This window comes from Schistocerca piceifrons, chromosome 1, assembly GCF_021461385.2.
Source record: "Schistocerca piceifrons isolate TAMUIC-IGC-003096 chromosome 1, iqSchPice1.1, whole genome shotgun sequence".
In the NCBI taxonomy this organism is placed as follows: domain Eukaryota; kingdom Metazoa; phylum Arthropoda; class Insecta; order Orthoptera; family Acrididae; genus Schistocerca; species Schistocerca piceifrons.
In genome coordinates, this window is record NC_060138.1 from 15,318,464 (window position 1) to 15,343,511 (window position 25,048).

At 46.8% G+C, this 25,048-nt stretch overlaps 1 protein-coding gene across 6 annotated transcripts in view; it reads right to left on the reverse strand.

Annotated features, from left to right (window-relative positions):
- The window catches only part of LOC124788346 (NAD(+) hydrolase sarm1), an 894,874-nt gene that overhangs the window by 125,988 nt on the left and 743,838 nt on the right, over positions 1 to 25,048 (reverse strand). For all 6 annotated transcript variants that reach the window (XM_047255633.1, XM_047255619.1, XM_047255610.1 and 3 more), the window contains one exon: positions 4,442 to 5,068. In XM_047255633.1, the coding sequence (XP_047111589.1) occupies positions 4,442 to 5,068 (627 nt within the window). The remainder of the gene's footprint in view (positions 1 to 4,441; positions 5,069 to 25,048) is intronic.

Below are 25,048 nucleotides of genomic sequence, written 5' to 3' on the forward strand. Positions count from 1 at the left end.
GTGGCTGGTCATTTCGGACGTGGGAACACCAATACGAGCAGCAACATCGTCCAACGTGATAGTTTTGATGGTCCCGGTGTTACGGTGTGGGGAGTCGGCGCACTGACTTGCAAATCTTTCGAAGCCGTACTCACAGCGGTGTGCGTCGTTACGACATTGCCCTGCGTCACCACGGCTGCATTCCGCTCTGACTTCACTTTTACGGGTGGCAACGCACGACCGCATCGAACGGCGAAGCCGGTGGAGCTCTCCGAATGAGAGGATGTCAGGGGAAGCCACTATCCTGTCCGCACCCCGACCTGACGCACATCCAGCACGTGCGGGAGACGTACCGCAGCGCGCCACGTGCATCGGCCACCACCCAGAGCTGCCAACTGCGCTGGTGCAGGAACGGAACGCAACACGACCACAACTGCTTACCGACCTCGTGCCCACTATTGGAGCACGTTGCAGAGTACGCACTTCTATCCGTGGTGATCACATACCCTAGTAAGAACCACGACCCGGGTTTTGGTATGTCTAGAGGACCATCATAATCGCGAAGACTTCGGTGTAATTATTGCCCTCGAATAAAGGTATCATTTTCGTCCGTCTTACTGCGTATTCCATTCAGTTCACCTTCTCTACTATACCGTGGCAGTTATTTCTATGTGTGGTCCAAGTTCCATACAGCTGTGTTAGTTGTCTGTGACACATTGTGTGAAAATTACTTTTGTCCTTTTGCACACCCGTGTACATAGAGTAGCTCTCTGCGGTACATTACTCCTATGTATTTTACGTTGTTACAACACCAACACTGTAATCGAACCGTATATATAATTAATTGCTTTTTGTACATCTGCACGTAGGTGTAAATGTATAATATCGGTTTTCCGGCTAGTTCACGCAGTATGTTGCATTTATTTACGTTCAGAGTCAGTTTTCAGTTCCCCCACAATTCGTCGATCCTCCGCACGTTTTCCTGAATTTCTTTTCGATTTTCTAGTATTGCAGCTTACCCTAAGTAGAACAACACGGTGCGCGAACAGACTCGCCTAGCTTCGACCGATACCGACAAGACGATTTCTGTGTATTGTACACAGTGTCCAAGTGATACTTAAAAATGTGACGATTTGGTTGTGTGGTGGCGTGTCTGGCAGGGAGTAGCGAGGTGCAGTGGGCGCGCGGCAGCGTGCGTGCCACGGCTGCGGGCGGCGGCGCTCCAGCACACTGGCAGAGAAGATGTCTGCTCACACAGGCACCGTTGCAGATCAGAGAAGGACGTGCGGGGTGACGGGAAACACGGCAACAACAGCAGCTAACAGTTACGTAAGAATCATTTCCTGCAGTCACGTGTGCGTGAGCAACCACTCACTGTAACTGCATAACTGACGATCGTTTCGCCGTTTCACTGTTTAATGGCGAAGACATTTTGTTCAGGGAATTGTATAAGGGGCGATAAAGAAGCGTCCGTCCGAAGGCCGTACAGTCCAGAATCGATATGCCAGTAGGGCTAAATCGCCACGAACACTGAGGCAACCATCTCACCGACGCACCAGGTCGCACATAAGACCGTGTTTCTGCAACTGCTTGCCGCACCTCCTCGTTCGACAGGAATCGTCGACCCTCCGCGGCCTTTTCTAAGGGGCCGGAGACGTTGTAATCTCTTGGGGAGGGATCACGGTTATAGGGCGGGTAATCGGGCACCCCTTACATTCAGTTCACATTATAGTTTATGAGATCCGTGTTAGCTTCAATTTTGTTTCCGATGAGCAAGGGACAGACAGAGAGGTTCAGAGATAATGTTACTTCAGTAATTTATTTTTATAACTTTATGTTGCTGTTAAAATTCGAGCAGCTGATTCCGGGCCCTCGGCTGTGTTGTGCGGGACGAACAGGGAAGCGATTCTCCGTGTCCACAAGGAGGCCGCCGGGGTCCTCGGAGACAGCAGGTGTCCAGGGGTCTGTGCCGCACCGGCAGAGGCGCCAGAGTGGACGACACCGAGGCGCGGAGGTACGGTCTTCACTTTAGTTTCAGTCTCCGGAACTGAATGAATGGGCGCCAGCTAATGCTCGTTTTGGAGTCTGCCCGCGGCGGTAGGGCTTTCAGGGCCCGGTAGGATCTACGCCGAGGAAGCCGTAGAAAATATCGTGATCGGTGTCTGATAAATTTTTGTCCGAGGGCAAGTTTCACAGCAGCGTGTTGCTGCAGAGGCGGGAGCGAATCTGATGGGCACTTATCACTTTGACACGTGGGTGGCAGCTTAATTTTTATCGAAAATTTTTCTGATTGGGAGTTGCGCCTCTCGTGCGCTAGAGGGCTAAGCGAGAAGGCGCCGTGCCTAGGCTAGGTGGGGCGTCTGGTAGAGGCCGGCCACAGCGCCGGAATGTCGGTGTAGCTCGGTGTCGCCGGCAGCCGTGGGGGCGGGCGTCGGGCGACGTCGTCGGCTGGGGAACCGCGCCCGGTCCACTACCCTCAGTTGTCTTCCTTTCGATTCTTAACCTGCCGCACCTGCACTGTCACCTGCTCGATGGCGCTGATCTGTGAGATCGAGTGCTGTGATGTTTGAAGCCGTCCAACTGTTTCACTTTCTCAGTTCAGCAGCGGCCTTCCCTCCACCAGTTTGAGATAATGTCAGTCTTTAACTATTTCTCTCGCCTGTTGTTAACAATTTGAGACTGATTATACCATTTGACTGATTGACAGATAACGAATAAATGATTAAAATACGATTACTTTCTTGCCAGAGTGCACGACAACACATGCGCCAATGACCTGTACTTATCAGGGTCCTGCGCCCTTGTAAGAGGAAATTACCAAACGTGTTATAAAAGAAGTATGAACCCCGATCGGTTGTTCACAAGTTCGAGAATTAAAATCCGTTGCGCAGAGTCCTCCCTAGGACCGAAATTGGGACTAGTAATAAACTGAAAATCTGTGGTACTTCAGACTCTGTGTGAATAAGTAATATAATTGACGTTGTTAATAAATAGTTAGCGCTCAGCGCTCTGCTGCAAAAAGTCTTTTCGATGAGGCGAAGTGAGCCGCTTTATTACACGGACCAGTTTCTCCCACCTGAGTCGGCACAACTTCCCTGTGACGGCATCTGCGACACGGGGCCGTCTCTCTCCGCATCACGACCGGCGCGGAACTCGACGGAGCAGTCCACAGCGGTGCTTTCCCACACACATTCTCATTCGCCTATGGGCGCTGCCGGTGTTTGTCCTTCCGCAGCCGAGAAACGAATAACAGAGAATAACAGCACGTTGGTCCTGTTTGGTAGCATTTGGTAATAATGTCACCATAGTGGACTTTTCCACTTTTACCGCACGCAAGTCGGCCACACTAATGCCTTGCCTCCGTGTCGGTGCTTGGATACCCGCCCTGCATACACGCTGTATACACGCTGCAGCAACGCCCAGGTCCCAGAGAGACGTCACTCGTGACTGGAAAGAGGGTGGATCACATAGTCACAACCAGGAGGCGAATTTGTATCACAGTAAAGGACTGGTATAAAGTCGAAAGTTGCACGAAACATCGGGTACGACAATTGCGAGACTTAATTTTATCCACTGAATCTGCACAGAGCAGACGTGTCACGTATAGGATCCGGGCGAATGTGACGCTGTAGAAAAACTGGAAGAGGTGTTCTTCTAGTGTGACACAAACATCGCGCAGATGCAGCGAGCTGCGCAACACTAGACAAGATCGCACAAGTGTTGAAATGCTTATTGCAACAAGTGACTATAAAATTTATGAACTTGTGTGCAACACAAACGGCTTTGTACACTTCTGATTTCGATTTTCATGTGCAGGAGTGTAAGATTTCAAAACGTGTAATAAGTGACAGGAATTATTCTGTCTATTGCTGGACGTTCATTTACTTTCCAACTTTAGGGCTGCTCGCACATCTTAAGATACTCAACCGAGAATTAAGAATAAACTAGTGTCTATTGTCTATAAAGCACATTCAGTGATGATCCTCCAACTAAGGTGTACATAATACGTCTCTTCATTTTGCTAAATATAGATTAGAAACACAGTTTGTTTTTTATAAAATTGACGTACAAGTTAGTCACGGAATTTTCACATTATAAGCTTTTTCTTCAGTTGTTAGCGGAGGTCCAAGTCCGAGGGAAACTCGGTTGCACATCCACAAATCAGCGTAGGAAAAATCGGGTTCACAAAAGCCGAAAAAGTAAGAAAAGCGTAAGTGCAACCAGTTTTTTTTTCCCGTCTCGGACCTTCGCTGACAACGAAGAAAAAAGCAGCGGACATGTAAAGAAGAGGCAAAAGTATCGTAAATAGATTGCACGCCAATGTGATAAAGAAAAATCGTTTTTAATCTCTAAGTACCGTCTGCTATATCTCCAGGATGAAGATTGAAAAAGATTTATAAATAAAAGCGAAAGAGCGTGGAGAGAAAGGAAGAGGTGTCAGACGGCAAGAGCGGCGGCCCACCTGCTTGAGCGCGAGCGACCTGTCGGCGGACAGGCCGTCGGCGTCGAGTCGGGCGCGCAGCGCGGCCGCCGCCTGCTGGTGCTGCTGGTGCTGCTGGAAGCTCAGCTCGGCCGTGGTCGTCGCGCCGTCCACGAGGGTGCGCTGCGTGCTCGACGCCGACAGCACGCGCTTCTGCTCCAGCTGCAGCGTGTCGGCGGCGACGGCGGCCACGGCGGCGGCGGTCGGCGGCGGCGGCGGCGGCGGCGACGGCGGCGACGGCGAGTCGGGCTCGGGCGGGAACGTGACGAGCGGCTCGTCGGCCGGGCCCGGCTGCTCGTCCAGCTCCTCCAGCGAGCCGCACGTGTGCAGCTGCCGGCAGCTGAAGTTGGCCGCGCTGCTCGAGATGTTCTTCATCTCCGAGATGCTCGACTTGAGCTCGGACAGGTCCGACTTCATGGACGACGCCTTCATCTCGCTGCTCGAGCTGCTGCTGCTGCTCGTGCTGGACGACGTCACGTGGTGGACGCGTGACGACGACGACGACGTCGACGACGACGACGTGGACGTGGAGCACGTCTTGGCGACGCGCGACGAGCTGCTGCTGCTGCTGCTGGTGCTGGCGCTGGCGCTGGTCGCGTTGGCCACCATCTGTAGCACAGGGTTAGCGACGGTCAGCCATTTAAAAGCTCGTGCACAAGTAATCGTCACACTTCGTGAGTGAAAAGTATACATCAAAGTAAGAGTAAATTCCTTTCTTTCCCAGTTACGATGCGTAACGTCGCTTGTGGTAGGCATTATATGGCGGACCAGTACACACTTGCTGCGTATCGTTTTCGCTTGCATATAGACTAATGTTACTTTGTACACCTCTCTACATTGATCGCTTGCTTACGAGACGAAATGCCTCTGTTTACTTGATTTCTTTTCGGACCTTTGTACACTACGCCGCTATCGCTGTGTAGCGGCACTACATGTATTTCCTACATTCGTACTGTCGCAGTTCACAGACTGCAGTCGTCGTATACAATACGGTGGCGTACGTAGACGGTGAATACGCTGGTCTGCACCTTCTTTACGTCGCAGCAGAAGGCAGTGCTCGAGCAGCAGCACGTTGAATTGCTTCCAAAAAGCAGAGTACCAAACCGTCAGACTTTTCACAGCTATGGACAGGCGTTTAAGGGAATACGATATTCGTGGTGTGACACGTTTAGGTTGGCCTCAACTGGATGGAGTGTTACGTGAAAATCTGACCACGAGCATCCGCCGTATACGTGCCGCTGCAGCGGGTCCTCCATCGACTGTACGGCGCCTGCTTCGGACACTCATTTCATGCGCAGAAGGTACAGGAGCTGAGGTCTGTACACTACCCTACAAGTCAGAATTTCTGTCATCGACTGCTCGAGCGGCATTCTGGTGATCCACTGTTCGGTCGTCGGATACCGTTTATGGATGAGTGCCTCTTTACCCGTGCGGGTACCGTAAATGCTCATAACGTGCACGTGTGGCCGAATGAGAATCTTCGCATAACTACAGAGTGGGGATGTCACCATAGTTCTGCCGTGAGCTTCCTGCCGCAGCAGCCAGCAGCAAGTCGTACTCTTAGCTCAATTATTTGTTTCAAAGTTTAATTCTTAATTTCTTTGCGTGTTTTTGGGTTTTTGCACAGTTTAATTCACCATTTTCGGGCGTATTATAGTACTTGAGAGTTGTAGCATCGCGTTTTAGTACCCGCGAAGTGTAAATTCGCGTGGTCGTCAGTCGTCTGTTTGTTTTGAACGGCTTGTGAGATAAAGAGAGGAAGAAAAATGTTAGGGATGGATAGGGACTACGCCTGTTGTGTACGGATTCAGGGGGAATTGGCCACCGTCCGTAAACAGCTGGAAGCTGTGTTGGCCGTGTTCGACAGGCTCCAGGCTGTTGCCCTGCGCCGCGGTCACACTGGGACACCCGAGGCGAGCGCTTTGCCGCCTCTGGAACCTGTAGCATCTCTGATGCCACTGCGCCCTCGGATTCGGACGCCCGCGCGGCCGACACTTGCCTGACGGTGATTGGCGAACCGTGGCGGGGTCGCGAATCCCTGGGCGAAAGGCGAAAGTTGGTGCTGGCCGCAAGGCTGTACCCTTACGCCTCCGTAATAGGTTTGAGGTGCTGCCCACTGCTGAAAGTACCTTGCAGCCAGCATGGGTGACCTCGCCTGTTGCGGCAGTGGCCGGTCTTCCTGAGAGGTCCGGACAGGAGCAAAGGGTGGGAGTGCTTGTCATTGGTAGCTCCAATGTTTGGCGGGTGATGGAGCCCCTTAGGGATATGGCAGCTAAGGACGGGGAGAAAGCCAATGTGCACTCCGTGTGCATACCGGAGGGAGTCATCCGAGATGTGGAAAGGGTCCTTCCGGATGCCATGAAGGGTGCAGGGTGCAGCCAACTGCAGGTGGTGGCTCACGTCGGCACTAATGACGTGTGTCGCTATGGATGGGAAGAGATTATCTCTGGTTTCCGGCGGATATCTGAGTTGTCGAAGACTGCTAGTCTTGTTAGCGAGATGAAGACAGAGCTCACCATGTGCAGCATCGTCGACAGGACCGATTGCGGACTTTTGGTACAGAGCCGAGTGGAGGGTCTGAATCAGACGCTCAGACGGTTCTGCGACCGTGTAGGCTGCAGATTCCTTGACTTGCGCCGTAGGGTGGTGGGGTTTCCGTTTCCGCTAAATAGGTCGGGTGTCCACCACACACAGGAGGCGGCTACACGGGTAGCAAGGGCTGTGTGGCGTGGACGTGGACTGGGCGGTTTTTTAGGTTAGACAGTCTCGGGAAAGAGAAAAAACGGCTCTAGTCTCAAACGGTACAGGGCAAAGAAACGACGAGAATCGACCAAGCAACAGTCGGTATTGTACTTGTGAATTGTCGTAGCTGTATTGGAAAAGTACCAGAGCTACACGCGCTGATAGAAAGCAATGAAGCTGAAATCGTTAAAGGAACAGAAACCTGGCTAAAGCCGGAGATAATTTCTGCCTAAATTTTTACAGAGGCGCACACCGTGTTCAGAAAGAATAAATTTAATAAAGTAGATGGTGGTGTGTTAGTGTCTGTTGGTATTAGTTTATCTTGTAGTGCAGTTGAAATAGTTACTGCAAATTACTATGGGTAGAGGTTATACTCAACAGCCGTACCAAAATAATAATTGGCTCCTTCTACCGAAATCCCCTCCCCCCCAACTCAGTTGATGTAATAGCTGAACGGTTCAAAGAAAACTTAAATCTCATTACAAATAAGTACCCCACTCATACAGTTATAATTGGTGAAGACTTTATCTACCCTCGATTTGTTGACGAAAATACATGTTCAAAGCAGGTGGTAGACAGAAAACATCTTCCGAAACTGTACTACATGCTTTCTCTGAGAATTACTTTGAACAATTAGTTCGTGAGCCCACACGAATTGTAAATGGTTGCGAAAACACACTTGACCTCTTAGCAACAAATAATCACGATCTAATGTAGAGCGTCATGACGGATACAGGGATTAGTGAACACAAGGTCATTGTAGTGAGGCTCAAAACCATATCAACCAAAACCACTAAAATAAACGCAAAATATATCTATTTAAAAGAGCAGATAAAAATTCGCTTGATGCCTTCCTAAGAGTCTCCATTCCTTCCAAGCTAATTATGTAAGTGTAGACCAGATATAGCTCAAATTCCAAGATGCAGTATCGACACCAATAGACAGAGTCATACTGCGTAAGTTAATAAGAGACGGGATTGATCCACCATGGTATACAAAACACGTCAGAACACTGTTGCAGAAGCAACGAAAAAAGCACGCCAAATTCAGAAGACTGGCTAAGTTTCGCGGGAGCTCGAAATTTAATGCGGACGTCAATGCGAGATGCTTTTAATAGTTTCCACAATGAAACATTGTCTCAAAATATGGTAGAAAACCCAAAGACATTCTGGTCGTATGTAAAGTACACCAGTGGCAAAAAACAGTCAATACCGTCACTGCGTGATAGCGATGGAAATGTTACCGACGATGGTGCCACTAAAGCGGAGTTACTAAATATAGTTTTCTGTAATTCCCTCACGAAAGAAGACGAAGAAAATATTCCAGAATTCGAAACCAGAACAGCTGTTAGCATGAGTGACATAAAAGTAGATACCTTAGGTGTTGCTAATACAACAAGTCTTCCAGTCCAGATGGTATACCAGTCAGGTTCCTCTCATCTATATCTACATCTACATCTACATCCATACTCCACAAGCCACCTGACGGTGTGTGGCGGAGGATACCTTGAGTACCTCTATCGATTCCCCCTTCTATTCCAGTCTCGTATTGTTCGTGGAAAGAAAGGTTGTCGGTATGCCTCTGTGTGGGCTTTAATCTCTCTGATTTTATCCTCGTGGTCTCTTCGCGAGATATACGTAGAAGGGAAGGTATGTTCTCGAAACTTCTACAAAAGCCCGTACCGAGCTACTGAACGTCTCTCCTGCAGAGTCTTCCACAGGAGTTTATCTATTATCTCCGTAACGCTTTCGCGATTACTGAATGATCCTGTAACGAAGCGCGCTGCTCTCCGTTTGATCTTCTCTATCTCTTCTATCAACCCTATCTGGTACGGATCCCACACTGGTGAGCGGTATTCGAGCAGTGGGCGAACAAGTGTACTATAACCTACTTTCTTCGTTTTCGGACTGCATTTCCTTAGGATTCTTCCAATGAATCTCATTCTGGCATCTGCTTTACCGACGTTTAATTTTATATGGTCATTCCATTTTAAATCACTCCTAATACCTACTCCCAGATAATTTATGGAATTAACTGCTTCCAGTTGCTGACCTGCTATATTTTAGCTAAATCATAAAGGATCTTTCTTTCTATGTAATAGCAGCACATTACACTTGTACACATTGAGATTCAATTGCCATTTCCTGCACCATGCGTCAATTCGTTGCAGATCCTCCTGCATTTCAGTACAATTTTCCATTGTTACAACCTCTCGATATACTACAGCATCATCCGCAAAAAGCCTCAGTGAACTTCCGATGTTATCCACAAGGTCATTTATCTATATTCTGAATAGCAACGGTCCTACGACACTCCCCTACAGCACACTTGAAATCACTCTTACTTCGGAAATCTTCTCTCCATTGAAAATGACATGCTGCGTTCTGTTATCTAGGAACTCTTCAATCCAATCACACAATTGGTCTGATAGTCCATATGCTCTTACTTTCTTCATTAAACGACTGTATCAAACGCCTTGCGGAAGTCAAGAAACACGGCATCTACCTGGGAACCCGTGTCTATGGCCCTCTGAGTCTCGTGAATAAATAGCGCGAGCTGGGTTTCACACGATCGTCTTTCTCGAAACCCAGGCTGATTCTTACAGAATAGATTTGTAGTCTCCAGAAAAGTCATTATACTCGAACATAATACGTGTTCCAAAATTCTACAACTGATCGACGTTAGAGATATAGGTCTATAGTTCCGCACATCTGTTCGACGTCCCTTCTTGAAAACGGGGATGACCTGTGCCCTTTTCCAATCCTTTGGAACGCTACGGTCTTCTAGAGACCTACGGTACACCGCTGCAAGAAGGGGGGCAAGTTCCTTCGCGTACTCTGTGTAAAATCGAACTGGTATCCCATCACGTCCAGCGGCCTTTCCTCTTTTGAGCGATTTTAATTGTTTTTCTATCCCTCTGTCACCTATTTCGATATCTACTTTTTTTGTCATCTGCGCGACAATCTAGAGAAGGAACTACAGTGCAGTCTTCCACTGTGAAACAGCTTTGGAAAAAGACATTTGGTATTTCAGCCTTTAGTCTGTCATCCTCTGTTTCCGTACCATTTTGGTCACAGAGTGTCTGGACATTTTGTTTTGATCCACCTACCGCTTTGACATAAGACCAAAATTCCTTAGGATTTTCTGCCAAGTCAGTACATAGAACTTTACTTTCGAATTAGTTGAACGCCTCTCGCATAGCCCTCCTCACACTACATTTCGCTTCGCGTAATTTTTGTTTGTCTGCAAGGCTTTGGCTATGTTTATGTTTGCTGTGAAGATCCCTTTGCTTCCGTAGCAGTTTCTTAACTCGGTTGTTGTACCACGGTGGCTCTTTTCCATCTCTTATGATCTTGCTTGGCACATACTCATCTAATGCATATTGTACGATGGTTTTGAACTTTGTCCACTGATCCTCAACACTATCTGTACTTGAGATAAAACTTTTGTGTTGAGCCGTCAAATACTCTGAAATCTGCTTTTTGTCACTTTTGCTAAACAGAAAAATCTTCCTAACTTTTTTTAATATTTCTATTTACGGCTGAAATTACCGATGCTGTAACCGTTTTATGATCGCTGATTCCCTGTTTTGCGTTAACTTTTTCAAATAGTTCGGGTCTATTTGTCACCAGAAGGTCTAATATGTTATCGCCACGAGTCGATTCTCTGTTTAACTATTCAAGGTAGTTTTCAGATAATGCTCTTAAAAAATTTCACTGGATTCTTTGTCCCTGCCATCCGTTATAAGCGTTTGAGTCTGCCAGTCTATATCTGGTAAATTAAATCTCCACCCAAAAGTATAACATGGTCGGGAAATCTACTCGAAATATTTTCCAAATTTTCCTTCAGGTGTTCTGCCACAACAGCTGCTGAGCCAGGGGGCCTATAGAGACATCCAATTAGCATGTCTGAGCCTGCTTTAACCGTGACCTTCACCCAAATTATTTCACATTTGGGATATCCGTCAATTTCCTTCAATACTATTGCGCTTTTTATCGCTATAAACGCGCCTCATCCTTCAATGTCCAGCCTGTCTCTGCGGTATGCATTCCAATCTGAGTTTAGAATTTTATTACTGTTTACATCTGGTTTCAGCCAACTTTCCGTCTCTAGTACTATGTGGGCATTGTGACCGTTTATTAATGAGAGCAGTTCTGGGATCTTTCTATAGACGCTCCTGCAGTTTACTATTACCACATTAATATTGTCATTCTCTGTTGCGTTTCCTATTGCTACCTTGTCGCGTCTCAGGAGGCGTCTTGTCCGGCCTAGGGAGGGAATTCTCTGACGTAAAAAACCCACGTGTGCACTCCACACGTACTCCGCTACACATGTAGCCGCTTCCTGCGAATAGTGCACGCCTGACCTAATCAGGGGGACCCTACATTTCGCTACCCGGTAGCGGAGGTCGAGAAATTTGCACCCCAGATCCCCGGAGAATCGTCTGAGCCTCTGGTTTAAGTCTGACACTCGGCTCCAAACCAGAGGACCGCGATCGGTTCTGGGAACGACACTACAAATAGTTAGCTCAGATTCCACCCCGTGAGTGAGGCTTTCCGCCTTCACCAACTCCGCCAACCGCCTGTATAAACTGAGGATGACCTCTGAACCCAGACGGCAGGAGTCATTGGTGCCGACATGAGCAACAATTCGCAGTCGGGTGCACCCAGTGCTCTCTATCGCCGCCGGCAGGGCCTCCTCCACATCTCGGATGAACACTGGCCTTCTTCCCGGACCTTTCCGCTATTTCCCTAAGGGGCTCCATCCCCCGGCTAACGTTGGAGCGCCCAATCACTAATAAACCCCTCTCCCCGTGTGCCTGCTCGGACCTTGCTGAAGGAGCAGCCACATGTCCACTCACAGGCAGAGTGGGCGATGCCACACGGCCAGTATGCACATTGACCCTCCGCCTCGTGCGCCGCCACTCCCTTTGGGGAGAGGATGGCCCAACCGTGCCCGGTATCCGAGAAGTCTCGACAGCAGGGACAGTGGGTGAAGCATGTAACACCTGGGGTGTACCATGCGACGCACCAGACTCCCCACTGCCGCTACACTCAGAGGCAAGAGCCTGAAGACGGTTGACCGCACCCATCAGCACGTTCATCTGTTCGCGAACAGTGGCTAGCTCCTCCTGCGTCCGTACACAGCAGTCCCACATCCTATCCACCCTAAGAAATCAACAATTTGCTGCAGAGAGTTAAGTAAACAACTTTTAACTAGACTGCTAATTCACTAAAGGCGGCTGATAGCTGACTAAACTGTGGTTACTAGACACTTCTTGTTGGAAACAATGAAAATAAGCACTAACTGTCTCTGGACTGTACTCAAAACAAACACGAAATCTATGGAACATTATTACGAGTACTCGAAAATTAAATCTTCCTAAAAGCAAAAACACACCGAAAAAGAAGTAACATGTAAGAAAAACACAGTCAAATTTACGTAGCTTGCTGCACAGTAGATGTGAAGCAGACGGCAGTTACGACTGCTCTCAGAGTATGCAGGCACAGTAGCGCCTTTCCTAGTAATCATACACAACCGCTCACTTCACGAAAGGTCCGGTCCTATAGACTGGAAAGTAGCACAGGTCACACCAATATTCAAGAAGGGAAGTGGAAGTAACCCATTGAATTACAGACCTACACTCCTGGAAATGGAAAAAAGAACACATTGACACCGGTGTGTCAGACCCACCATACTTGCTCCGGACACTGCGAGAGGGCTGTACAAGCAATGATCACACACGCACGGCACAGCGGACACACCAGGAACCGCGGTGTTGGCCGTCGAATGGCGCTAGCTGCGCAGCATTTGTGCACCGCCGCCGTCAGTGTCAGCCAGTTTACCGTGGCATACGGAGCTCCATCGCAGTCTTTAACACTGGTAGCATGCCGCGACAGCGTGGACGTGAACCGTATGTGCAGTTGACGGACTTTGAGCGAGGGCGTATAGTGGGCATGCGGGAGGCCGGGTGGACGTACCGCCGAATTGCTCAACACGTGGGGCGTGAGGTCTCCACAGTACATCGATGTTGTCGCCAGTGGTCGGCGGAAGGTGCACGTGCCCGTCGACCTGGGACCGGACCGCAGCGACGCACGGATGCACGCCAAGACCGTAGGATCCTACGCAGTGCCGTAGGGGACCGCACCGCCACTTCCCAGCAAATTAGGGACACTGTTGCTCCTGGGGTATCGGCGAGGACCATTCGCAACCGTCTCCATGAAGCTGGGCTACGGTCTCGCATACCGTTAGGCCGTCTTCCGCTCACGCCCCAACATCGTGCAGCCCGCCTCCAGTGGTGTCGCGACAGGCGTGAATGGAGGGACGAATGGAGATATGTCGTCTTCAGCGATGAGAGTCGCTTCTGCCTTGGTGCCAATGATGGTCGTATGCGTGTTTGGCGCCGTGCAGGTGAGCGCCACAATCAGGACTGCATACGACCGAGGCACACAGGGCCAACACCCGGCATCATGGTGTGGGGAGCGATCTCCTACACTGGCCGTACACCACTGGTGATCGTCGAGGGGACACTGAATAGTGCACGGTACATCCAAACCGTCATCGAACCCATCGTTCTACCATTCCTAGACCGGCAAGGGAACTTGCTGTTCCAACAGGACAATGCACGTCCGCATGTATCCCGTGCCACCCAACGTGCTCTAGAAGGTGTAAGTCAACTACCCTGGCCAGCAAGATCTCCGGATCTGTCCCCCATTGAGCATGTTTGGGACTGGATGAAGCGTCGTCTCACGCGGTCTGCACGTCCAGCACGAACGCTGGTCCAACTGAGGCGCCAGGTGGAAAGGGCACGGCAAGCCGTTCCACAGGACTACATCCAGCATGGGAGAATAGCAGCCTGCATTGCTGCGAAAGGTGGATATACACTGTACTAGTGCTGACATTGTGCATGCTCTGTTGCCTGTGTCTATGTGCCTGTGGTTCTGTCAGTGTGATCATGTGATGTATCTGACCCCAGGAATGTGTCAAAGTTTCCCCTTCCTGGGACAATGAATTCACGGTGTTCTTATTTCAATTTCCAGGAGTGTATATCAATGACCTAAATTTGCAGTAGGATTTTGAAGTATATACTGTAATCGAACATTATGAATCACTTTGAAGAAAATGACTTATTAATACATAACCACCACGGATTCAGAAAATATCGTTCTTGTGCAACACAGCTAGCTCTTTATTCCCATGAAGTAATGAGTGCTGTCGATAAGGGATCTCAAATCGATTCCATATTCCTAGATTTCCAGAAGGCTTTTGATACCGTTCCTCACAAGCGACTATTAATTAAATTGAGTGCATATGGAGTATCGTCTCAGTTGTGTGACTGGATTCGTGATTTCCTCTCAGAGAGGTCACAGTTAGTAGTGGTAGACGGTAAATCATCGAGTAGAACAGAAGTGATATCTTGCCCTCTGCTGTTCCTGATTTACGTAAAGGGTCAAGGTGATAATCTGAGCAGCCCCCTTAGATTTTTCGCAGATGACGCTATAATATACCGTCTAGTAAAATCATCAGACGATCAATTCCAATTACAAAATGATAGAATTTCTGTATGGTGCGAAAAGTGGCAACTGGCACTAAACAAAGAAAAGTGCGAGATCATCCATATCGACTGAATACCTAGGAATTACAATTACGAGCAACTTAAATTGGAAAGACCACATAGATAATATTGTGGGGAAGGCAAAACAAAGACTGCGCTTTGTTGGCAGAGCACTTAGAAGATGCGACAAACCCACTAAAGAGACAGACTACATCACACTTGTCCGTCCTCTGCTGGAATATTGCTGCGCGGTGTGGGATCCTTACCAGGTAGTATTGACGGAGGACATCGAAAAAGTGCAAAGAAGGGCAGCTCGTTTTGTGTTATCGCGCAATAGGGTTGAGTGTGCCACTGATATGATTCGCGAGTTGGGGTGGCAGTCACTGAAACAAAGGCGGTTTTCTTTGCGGCGAGGTCTATTTACGAAATTTCAATTACCAACTTTCTCTTCCGAATGCGAAAATATTTTGTTGACACCCACCTACGTAGGGAGAAATGATCATCATAATAAAATAAGAGAAATCAGAGCTCTAAGGGAAAGATTTAGGTGTTCCTTTTTCCCTCGCGCCATTCGAGAGTGGAATGGTAGAGAAATAGTATGAAAATGGTTCTATGAACCCTCTGCCAGGCACTTACGTGTGAATTGAAGAGTAACCATGTAGATTTAGATGTAGATGAACATTTGCCGTTGTTCCACAGCACCTGACTGGCAGAGTGTACCGACAGTTTTGGAACATGAATTTGGTGGTCTGCTTCATGATGTACCGCTCCCTACACGAAGCAACTTACAGCTCATGCATGGCGCTGACCCTACAAATTACAGTCAGGAGACAAAAGCGTATCTCGATCTCACTTGTTGTTGACTTATATAACCAACTTGCCACTGTAAGAGCCATCTAGCGGCAGTTTTAAAACTGGGCAGGTCAGACAGTCCGCTATAATCTGCTCCCCTTCGGGAAACATTGTAATGTGTGTGGGAAATGGGCTTCCCAGGTCCTTTGTGGTCGGCCAGCAGGTAGGTCGGGGACTGCGGCGAGCATACGAATGTCTCGCCCAGTTCTCGGGCACTTATTAGATTTTGCTGAGTAACATCTGTAAAGTAATACGGAGTAAAGTGTTTGTGTACTAAAGAAATTGTCTTCGCTCTAATCATTGTGAGTGGAAGCAGGGCGAGGACACTGAGTCCTCTCACACTGCACGCTCAAAACTTAATGTAGTAACGCGGAACCAGAGGACTGTGAGTGAAATGCGTACACCTATGCACATAAATGCTCAGGTCGTGCAGGACCAGTTGCTTGGCCCGCCAGATTCCGGATCTTATCCCCCAGGGCTTTTACATCTGGGGCCGTCTCAAGGAGCACGTGTACGGTATTGATACCGTGAACGTAGCCCGACTAAAACACAGGATGGAAAATCACTATGCAACTGTGCAGAACGAGGTGAACGGACCCTGCAACATTCCACGAGCTGTGAGATGTCGAGAACGTTACTGCCTTCGTCTGAACTGATATCGTTACGAATATGTTCTGGCGCAAATACACAATGAGTAGCTGTGTTGAATTTCAGGTCCCTTAGTGACGTTGCTGTCTCACAGGAATTAATGTTGTGTTGTTTGTGTTGCACTTGTGATTCCTTCTCTACTGCAATACTCTGAAATAAAGTAATTTCAGCCAAAACTTTATTTAACATTTTACGCTTGTTTAGATCCATACATTACATCCACGAAGTATGTACTTAGGAGTTGCCAAGAATTAATTTTGTTTTGGTTGTGATGCACTTGTGATCTTTACCCTACTGCATAGCTATGAAACAAAGTAATTTGAGACAAAAATTTATTAACATTTTTATCTTTATTTTGAGGAATACCTTAATCCCAGGGTCGAGTACAGTTATTTTTGAATCACCCTGTTTAACACAATATTAAGAGGGCGTGTACGACTTAATGATGATCCCAGAAATTCCACACGGACAGACTTGGACAAGCTTTAGAGTAAACAAAGACCCCAGTGTCCTTCGCCACAAGCATCGCAGCATTGTTTCTGTACATACATATACATAGGAATCGCCACCACACAACCAATACGTATTTTCTCAATACATCGTAGACAAATAAACTGCAACAATTGCCTTAATGCAACGAACATTGTTTTCCTGTGTTCACCGACGTCCACGTAGCATTTGTCTGGACATGGCATTATGTAATCAAGTAGACGGTAATCTCACAGCTGTTTCTCTGCTGATAAACAGCAGCGATGAACAAGATGCAGCGACTATAGCAAACTGTACGGACACAATTTGTACCTTTCGTATTCCTGTTAAGCGTAAAGCTAGGAAGAAAAATTGTCTTCGTGGTGCACTTTCGTGACTCCACTGCACGGCTGTCAGCGTTCGCGGACAGGCGGGCCGCTGCGGGTGTTTGCACAGATAAAGCGGACTTGAAGGTTGCGACGCACGCACCTTTGTTCCGAGCAGCTGGCAGTGATAACGCGACAGGTCGTGTTTTGCGCGTCACTTTCCTTTCGCACGAGCTCCAGAGGCGGAGATAAGTTCCCACAGCCCGCTGCCGCGCGGCCAGGCAAGGAAACCTGCGGGGACAAGCGACCACATAGGCGCGTTCACTCCGCACTCCATTTCAGTCTTTTTGAGTTCACTGTTTGAAACATTATTTAACACGGTTTTACTTATTTATTTGTTTTATTTACATGTCAAGTTCCGTAGGACCAAACTGAGGAGCAAATCTCTAGGTCATGGAAAGTGTCAGTAAATGAAATTACAACATAAATGTAATAACAGATAAAAATAAAATGTTTATGGACACGTTTATGAACCCGAAAAAAGTCAGTCCGTATGTTTAAGTAAACGCAGTCAACAATGCAACAAGAATCAGCTTCAAGGAACTCCTCGACAGAACAGAAGAAGTGACCCATAACGAAACTCTTCAGTTTCGATTTGAAAGCTCGTGGATTACTACTAAGATTTTTTAATTCGAGTGGCAGTTTATGGAAAACGAATGCAGCAGTATGCTGCACATCTTCCTGCACAAGAGTTAAGGACGTCCGATCCAAATGCAGGTCTGATTTCTGCCGAGTATTAACTTACTGAAAGTTTCTTATTATCGGGAATAAGCTAATACTGTTAACAAGAAATGACAGTATGCCATAATAAACAGACTCGTGAACAGGGGTCGACAAGAGGTTATTGCCCGAACCGCCCGTTTCTGAGCCAAAAATACCTTTTCAGAATGGGAAGAATTACCCCAAAATATAATACCATACGACATAATCGAATGAAAATAAGCAGACTAATTTTCGTGTCGAACGATCACTCACTTCAGATACCTTTCGAATAGTAAAAACGGCAGCATTAAGTCTCTGAACAAGATCATGAACGTCGGCTTTCCACGACAGTGGAATTTCAACTGTTCAGTTTCACTAACCATATGTCCACTCTGTGAAATTAAATCGTCAGGTTTTGTGGAATTGTGTGTCAGAAAATGTAAAAGCTGAGTCTTAATGCGATTTAGCGTTAGTTTATTTTCTACAAGCCACGAACTTAGGTAATGAACTGCACTATTTGAAACCGAGCCAATATTGCACACTACTACCAAGCTAGTACCATCAGCAAACAGGAATATTTTAGAGTTTCCCGTAATACTAGAGGGCATAAGTAACGCACACTGATCCCTGGGACACCGCTCCACTGGACCGTACCCCACTAGACGCCACATCACAGCCATTCTCAACATCGTGAATAATGACCTCTTGCTGTCTGTTGCTAAAGTAAGAGGTGAACCAACTGTGAGCTACTCCCCGTACTCCGTAATGGTCCAATTTCTGGAGCAATATTTTGTCATCAACACCATAAAACGCCTCAGTTAAATAAAAAAAATGCCTAGCGTTCGAAACCTTTTGTTTAACCCATGCAGTACCTCAACAGAGAAAAGAGAATATAGCACTTTCAGTTGTTAAAAGCCGAACTGTACATTTGATAGCAAATCGTGTGATATTAAATGACCAATCATTCTTACATACACAGCCTTTTCAATAACTTAAGCGAACGCTGATGGCATAGATATAGATCTAAAATTGTCTACATTATCCCTTTCTCGCTTTTTATAAAGCGGCTTTACTACTGAGTACTTTATTCGTTCAGGAAATTGGCCATTCCTAAAGGAAAAATTACAAATATGGCTACATACAGGACTAACATGTGCAGCGCAGTACTATGATTTCTGCTAGGCACTCCATCATATCCATGAGAGTCCTTAGTCTTCACTGATTTAATTATTGACTCAATCTACCCTTAGTCTGTATCACAGAACAGTACTTCAGACAACAATCACGGAAAGCCATTTGCCAAGATAGTCATATGATTCCCTGTAGAAACTAAATTTTTATTTAATTCACCACTAATGCTCAGAAAATGCTTGTTAAATACTGTACATATACCTGATTTATCAGTAAGAGAAATATTTTTACTACCAACTGACTTTATATCGTCGACCTTGTACTACTGACCAGACACTTCCTTGACAACTGACCATATGGTTTTAATTTTATCCTGTGAATTAGCTATTCTGTTTGCATACCACATACTCTTTGCCTTCCCAATGACATTTTTAAGCACCTTACGATACTGTTTGTAACGGGCTCCTGAAGCTTGCCTGTGACTACTTGTAACATTTTGAAATAATTCCCGCTTTGTTCTACTTGATATCACGTTTAGAACGTTCTAATGGAAAACAACTCTCAAAGGCCATGAGAAATGTGTTAAGGAAAGCATTATATTTATCATCTATGTTATCGGCACTATAAACATCGCCGGCCGGTGTGGCGCTACAGTCTGGAACCGCGCGACCACTACGGTCGCAGGTTCGAATCCTGCCTCGGGCATGGATGTGTGTGATGTCCTTAGGTTAGCTCGGTTTAAGTAGTTCTAAGCTCTAGGGGACTGATGACCTCAGAAGTTAAGTCGCATGGTGCTCAGAGCCATTTTTGAACTATAAACATCCTGCCGCACTTGTTCCTCGACAAGGTTTAAAAAAAATTCTGTATTGCTGTTGGATTAACTTCCCTACATAGCGTGTAATTATATGTGACATTTGTTTGCGCACAAGAGCCTTTTAGTGTTAAAATTTGTGCATCAGGGTCTGAAAGGCCATTCGCCCTTTTGGTAACAGAATGCCCATCTAGTCATGAAGAATGAATAAAAATATCGTCTATGGCTACGCTACTGTTCCACTGCACCCTAGTTGGAAAAACACCGTCTGAATCAGATCCTATGAATTTAGGAGATCTATCAACATCCTTCTTCTTGCACCATCAAATACAAAATTTATATTGCACTCACCAGATATAACTAATTTCTGGTACTTCCTACAAAGTGAATCAAGAACCCTCTTTAGCTTGAGCAGAAATGCTTGACGTCAGAATTTTGGGACCTATAAACAATATCAATTAGAAGTTTAATTTCACTAAATTCAACTGCCCCTGCACAATATTCAAGTATCTATTCAGTGCAGTGCCGTGATACGTGTATGGACTCAAAGGGAATACTGTCTTTCACTTACATGGCCACTCCCCCACCACGCAAGAAACTCCTTGAAAAACAGCCAGCTAACCTCTATCCTGGTACAGAAAGCCCCTGAAGTGTAAAATTATTTAATTGCTGCTCCGATATGCCAATAATGTCAGAGTCAACATCTACAAGCAGTTCACAAACTTTATCTCTAATACCTCTTATATTTTGATGAAATATGCTAATTGCTTCTCTACTTGGAAACATTACGTCCTCTGAAGGTCAGCCCTTAGTTAAAGGGACTTCCTTTAAGTAGGTACTACAGAAGTACTACAGAAATTTTTCCACGAGTGATCCCACCACCATCCACTACACTGTTACCTATAAGCTTTGCCAGCCTCCTCTTGCCGTGCGGGATTAGCCGACCGGTCTTAGGCGCTGCAGTCCTGGACTGTGCGGCTGGTCCCGGCGGAGGTTCGAGTCCTCCCTCGGGCATGGGTGTGTGTGATTGTCCTCAGGATCACTTAGGTTAAGTAGTGTGTAAGCTTAGGGACTGATGACCTTAGCAGTTAAGTCTCATAAGATTTCACACACATTTGAACATTTTTGAGTTTCCCCTTCCCGTACCTATTGAGGTGCAGGCAACCCCATCTGGCACCACTGAAATGTACCCAATGCCCCCTGTCATCAGCGCCCATCGAGGCCCATTTTAACGCACCCAACAGCCGTATTAAGATGAGGCCGGTAATGACGCTGAAACAGATGCACGAAATGCACATTAGTGCCACCAGTTTGAGCAGCTATCTGTACCTGGTCACCACCTACATCATATTCCCCCTCCCCGTCAAGGCTATTCCCTGCTCCACCCCACTATCACTACCTGAATCTCCTTCGAAAAATTCCTACATAACTCCCTTATGCTGTCAGTCACCTGAGCTAACCCTGCACTAGGCTTCACAATACTGGCGACCTAGTAGTCACTCCGCAACACTTCCTGCAACTGCCCCCACCTCTAGCGTGCGAACTACCTAGCAGCAGAACCTCCTTCTTTCTGTTACACTTTGCAACTGACCTAGGCTTCCTAAGTGCTGAGGACTGCTGCATGGTCCCTACACTTACAGTTACAATAGGCTCCTCTCCACTCAACTCTGACAGATGGTCAAATCTGTCTCTCGGTATTTGACATAATTTGGTCTCGATTCGAGTAAAACTTTTCTTGGGGTTGTAGATGACTACTATGGATAAAATTGATTTAAAACTTTTCTTTTTCAGCACGAGAGTTAATCAGATGGAGACACGAAAAAGAATGAGAGAACCGAGGCTTCTTGATGATAGGATACCTTCAAAAACACATCTCGGTAATACTGGCGGACGGTGTTTGCTCTCGCGTTGTTTTCCATGAAATAACCGTAGTGGCTACTTCTATGAAAGAAAAAGGACGCAGCATATTGATTACATACGTGTCAGAAGTTACGGTTTCGAGAAAAGAAGACGGTCCCAATAGTGTTGGACTAATTGCACAGAACACTCGGGTTTTCACACCTCGATTTAACAGACGCGGATCTTCACACCAGCGTCCATTGTTCAGTTAGTTCGTGCAGCCCACTAAAAGCAACGCCGAGTTTCAGGAGAAGAGAAGAGCGTCCATCGGCCAAAGACTGCAACAGTGGCACCGTCAGCACGGCAGCGTTAGCCAGGTGCCAGACCACCGACACGCCCGCCTCACGCGCCATTTCTCAGCTTTCTCTGTGAGGCCGCCCTTAACGAGTCTCTCGGTTTTCGGTTTGTTACGAGGCGTGAGCAGGCTCTGTCCGATCAGCCGTGCGCTGGTTGCTGCCTGCTCGGCTGATGGGGGGAGCGGAGGGGGCGTATCGTTTTCCGCACAGCACTTGCGTCCAACGTGAATCGCCCTGCTCTAGTGTCTATCGTAATTTGAGAAACATCTCTCGATTACAACAAGCATAGATTTTGTTCAAATTGGAAAAGATGAGAATCGAAACATTGACATTTCGCTTACCGAAAGATGCCGAAAATTATGTGCACTATTATGGAGGTCCTCTGCAAAATCGTTGAGGAAACAAATATATTAGAAACAGCAACCGAATGAATAGGAAACGTTATACGACACTTGGAGTATAACGTCCGTGGTACTGTAGACGGCAAAAACTGTACGGGAAGACAGAAACCGTAATTTATGAATAACATATGTTATTCTAGGATAAACATTTTACCATTGGAGGGCAGTAAGGGAATCATTGCAGGCTCCATGAAATGGCCCACAGTACTCATACAAAAAAGTGTTCGTCGGTTATAAGAGACGAAAGATTGTTGCTGTCGGCCTATGCAGGCTAGACTGTGATGGGCTGGCTCGCCTCCGGCAGTTAAGAAACACGCGAGGCGCGCTGCAGCGCAGAGAAGGGCGGCGCGCACCCGAGCCCTGCCAGCAGTCCGAGTCGTCTACACTTGTACAGATGTTAGAGGACGAACTGGCAAATACCGTAGCAAGAAATAACAGTAAGAGTACATTACGATATTGACAGCCACAATATGTTGTTATTTGTAGTGTGCTCTTCAAACCTAGAACTGGTTTGATGAAGTGACGGTTTCAGTTTCAGCTAGGACTGAAAAAAAACATACGCAGAACACTGATTATTTCTGTTGTTTTTCAAGAAATAACGTTCGCTCGTAATATACTGCAACACAGCTACAGCAAATGAATTTAAGAGCGTAATCTTCAACTGACGAAATTCGTACCAAACGTAGAATCTACATTATTTTATTATTCGGAGACCGTCATTGTGGACCACATGTATTTGTTTCAAAATACTTGCGCGATTCGTAACAGTAATTAGCCACTTCTGTCTACGATGTGCATTTTCTTACTGTTACAATACTAAATGAAGCGAAGGTAAGACCATCGACAAGAAATTTACCGGTGAATACCTCTGCTCGTTTTACAACAGAAGAAAAGAAAATTAATATTGAGCAGATCCACTGGTTTCGGAACAAAGGCCAATAAAATACCACACAGGATCTCGAGCACGAAATAGATTTTGTAGTCAGAGACTAAGTAACTGGAGACGTGGCAAACAACGCCGCGACGAGATAAGCAGTGACTCCTCTCAGTTCTGCGGCAGGACATTATCTGTGTCACTGACAAAACTGGCGACATTACGCGGACAGAGCAGAAAACGTGTGGCTCGGATCTTCTGTGCGTAATGATCGAAAAATCGTTAGCTGAGCGCGAAACAGAGAGAAAGAGAAAACAACAGTTTGTTTAGCTTTTATCGCGAATTCTATAAGGCTGTAAGCTGCCGCTGACGCGGAAGTCGCCCTCAGAGTTGGCTGCCGTGTCGCCGGGGCCGCGGCCAAAGAGGCAGGCCGCACTGCGCGCTGCGCGCTGCGCCGCGCCCGCCCGGCTTCCGGCGCGCTCTCTCACAGTGACTCGCTAAGAGTCGAGGCTAACCGACGGTTGCAACTGCTTCCAGAGTCTGTCGCGAAGCCTTTCCGAATTCCCGACTTTTCCAATGAATTTCATTACCCTGAGAATTTACGATTTTCCAGAAGAGCTTCCATCCTGTTCTCGTCCACACTACTCGTGTTCCATATAACGCCACACTCGTGACGTATACTTTCGAGACAGCCTTGGCAATATTTAAATTCACGTTAGAATTTTACCCTTTCTGACCGTAGTTTCTTCTGGAGGAAGGAAAATTTTTCTTTATGTAGTAATGCTCTTAGGTGACTTTTAATGACTTTAGGTGCAATATTTATGTAAAAATATGTACCCATTTAGACAAGATACTTTGTACACTTGGCTTCATTTTATGGGCCAAGGTAACTAATTACGGAATATTCTCTATCTTAATAGACTGTAAAATGCCCAGTCAATAATTACCGTACAAAACAACACTAATAACATTCAGTTATGCAGTAGAACGTGGCGAACCGATCACATCGGTAAAGTCTGGTGCCACGAGCTTCTGATGCCGAGCAGCTGGCGGCAGTCGCGCATGATGAAAGGGTTGAACATTCACAGATCTCTACCTCAGTTATCCATTGGAAAAAATACTTCTACTGCAGCTAAGACAAAGTTCAAACTTCGTGGCAGATTAAAACTGTGTGCCGGACCGAGACTCGAACTCGGGATCCGAGTTCGAGTCTCGGTCCGGCACACAGTTTTAATCTGCCACGAAGTTTCATATCAGCGCACACTCCGTTGCAGAGTGAAAATCTCATTCTGCAAAGTGAAAGTTGATCTACCTAACTGCAGCACAGGGTCTGAAAGGGTTTAAGTGTACGTGTTTTTCGGAGCAGCTGTTCTCGGTACTCCCGGTATGTTATATTATCTTCACTTCGCCATTCGTTTCGCTGCTTAAACAGCCGACATAATCTATTACGTTTAGTGTCTCGTGTCGTAATATAATTTCGACGCTGTCACACGATTTGATTCGAATACATTACAATAAAAGACAGTTTTGTTGGGGCTTATTTTGTAAGATGTTTCTGCGGTACTGTACATCCCGCTAAGCAGATTTCCCGAGTCCTTTGCCGTATTTCTACAAGTCACAGGATCAGTAGTCGCGCCGTTCTTCTGCATTTCTCCGGACCCAGAGCCGACTTTGACCCAGCTCTGCTTTTATCAGTCCTTCCATTCCTTTACAAAGTCTCGCACTTGTCAGCACATGCCCCGTTTGCTATCGTAATTACTCTTTTCCTATTGGAATGGCATTGCATCTCAGAGTAGTACTTGCAATCTACGTCCCCAGTTAGTT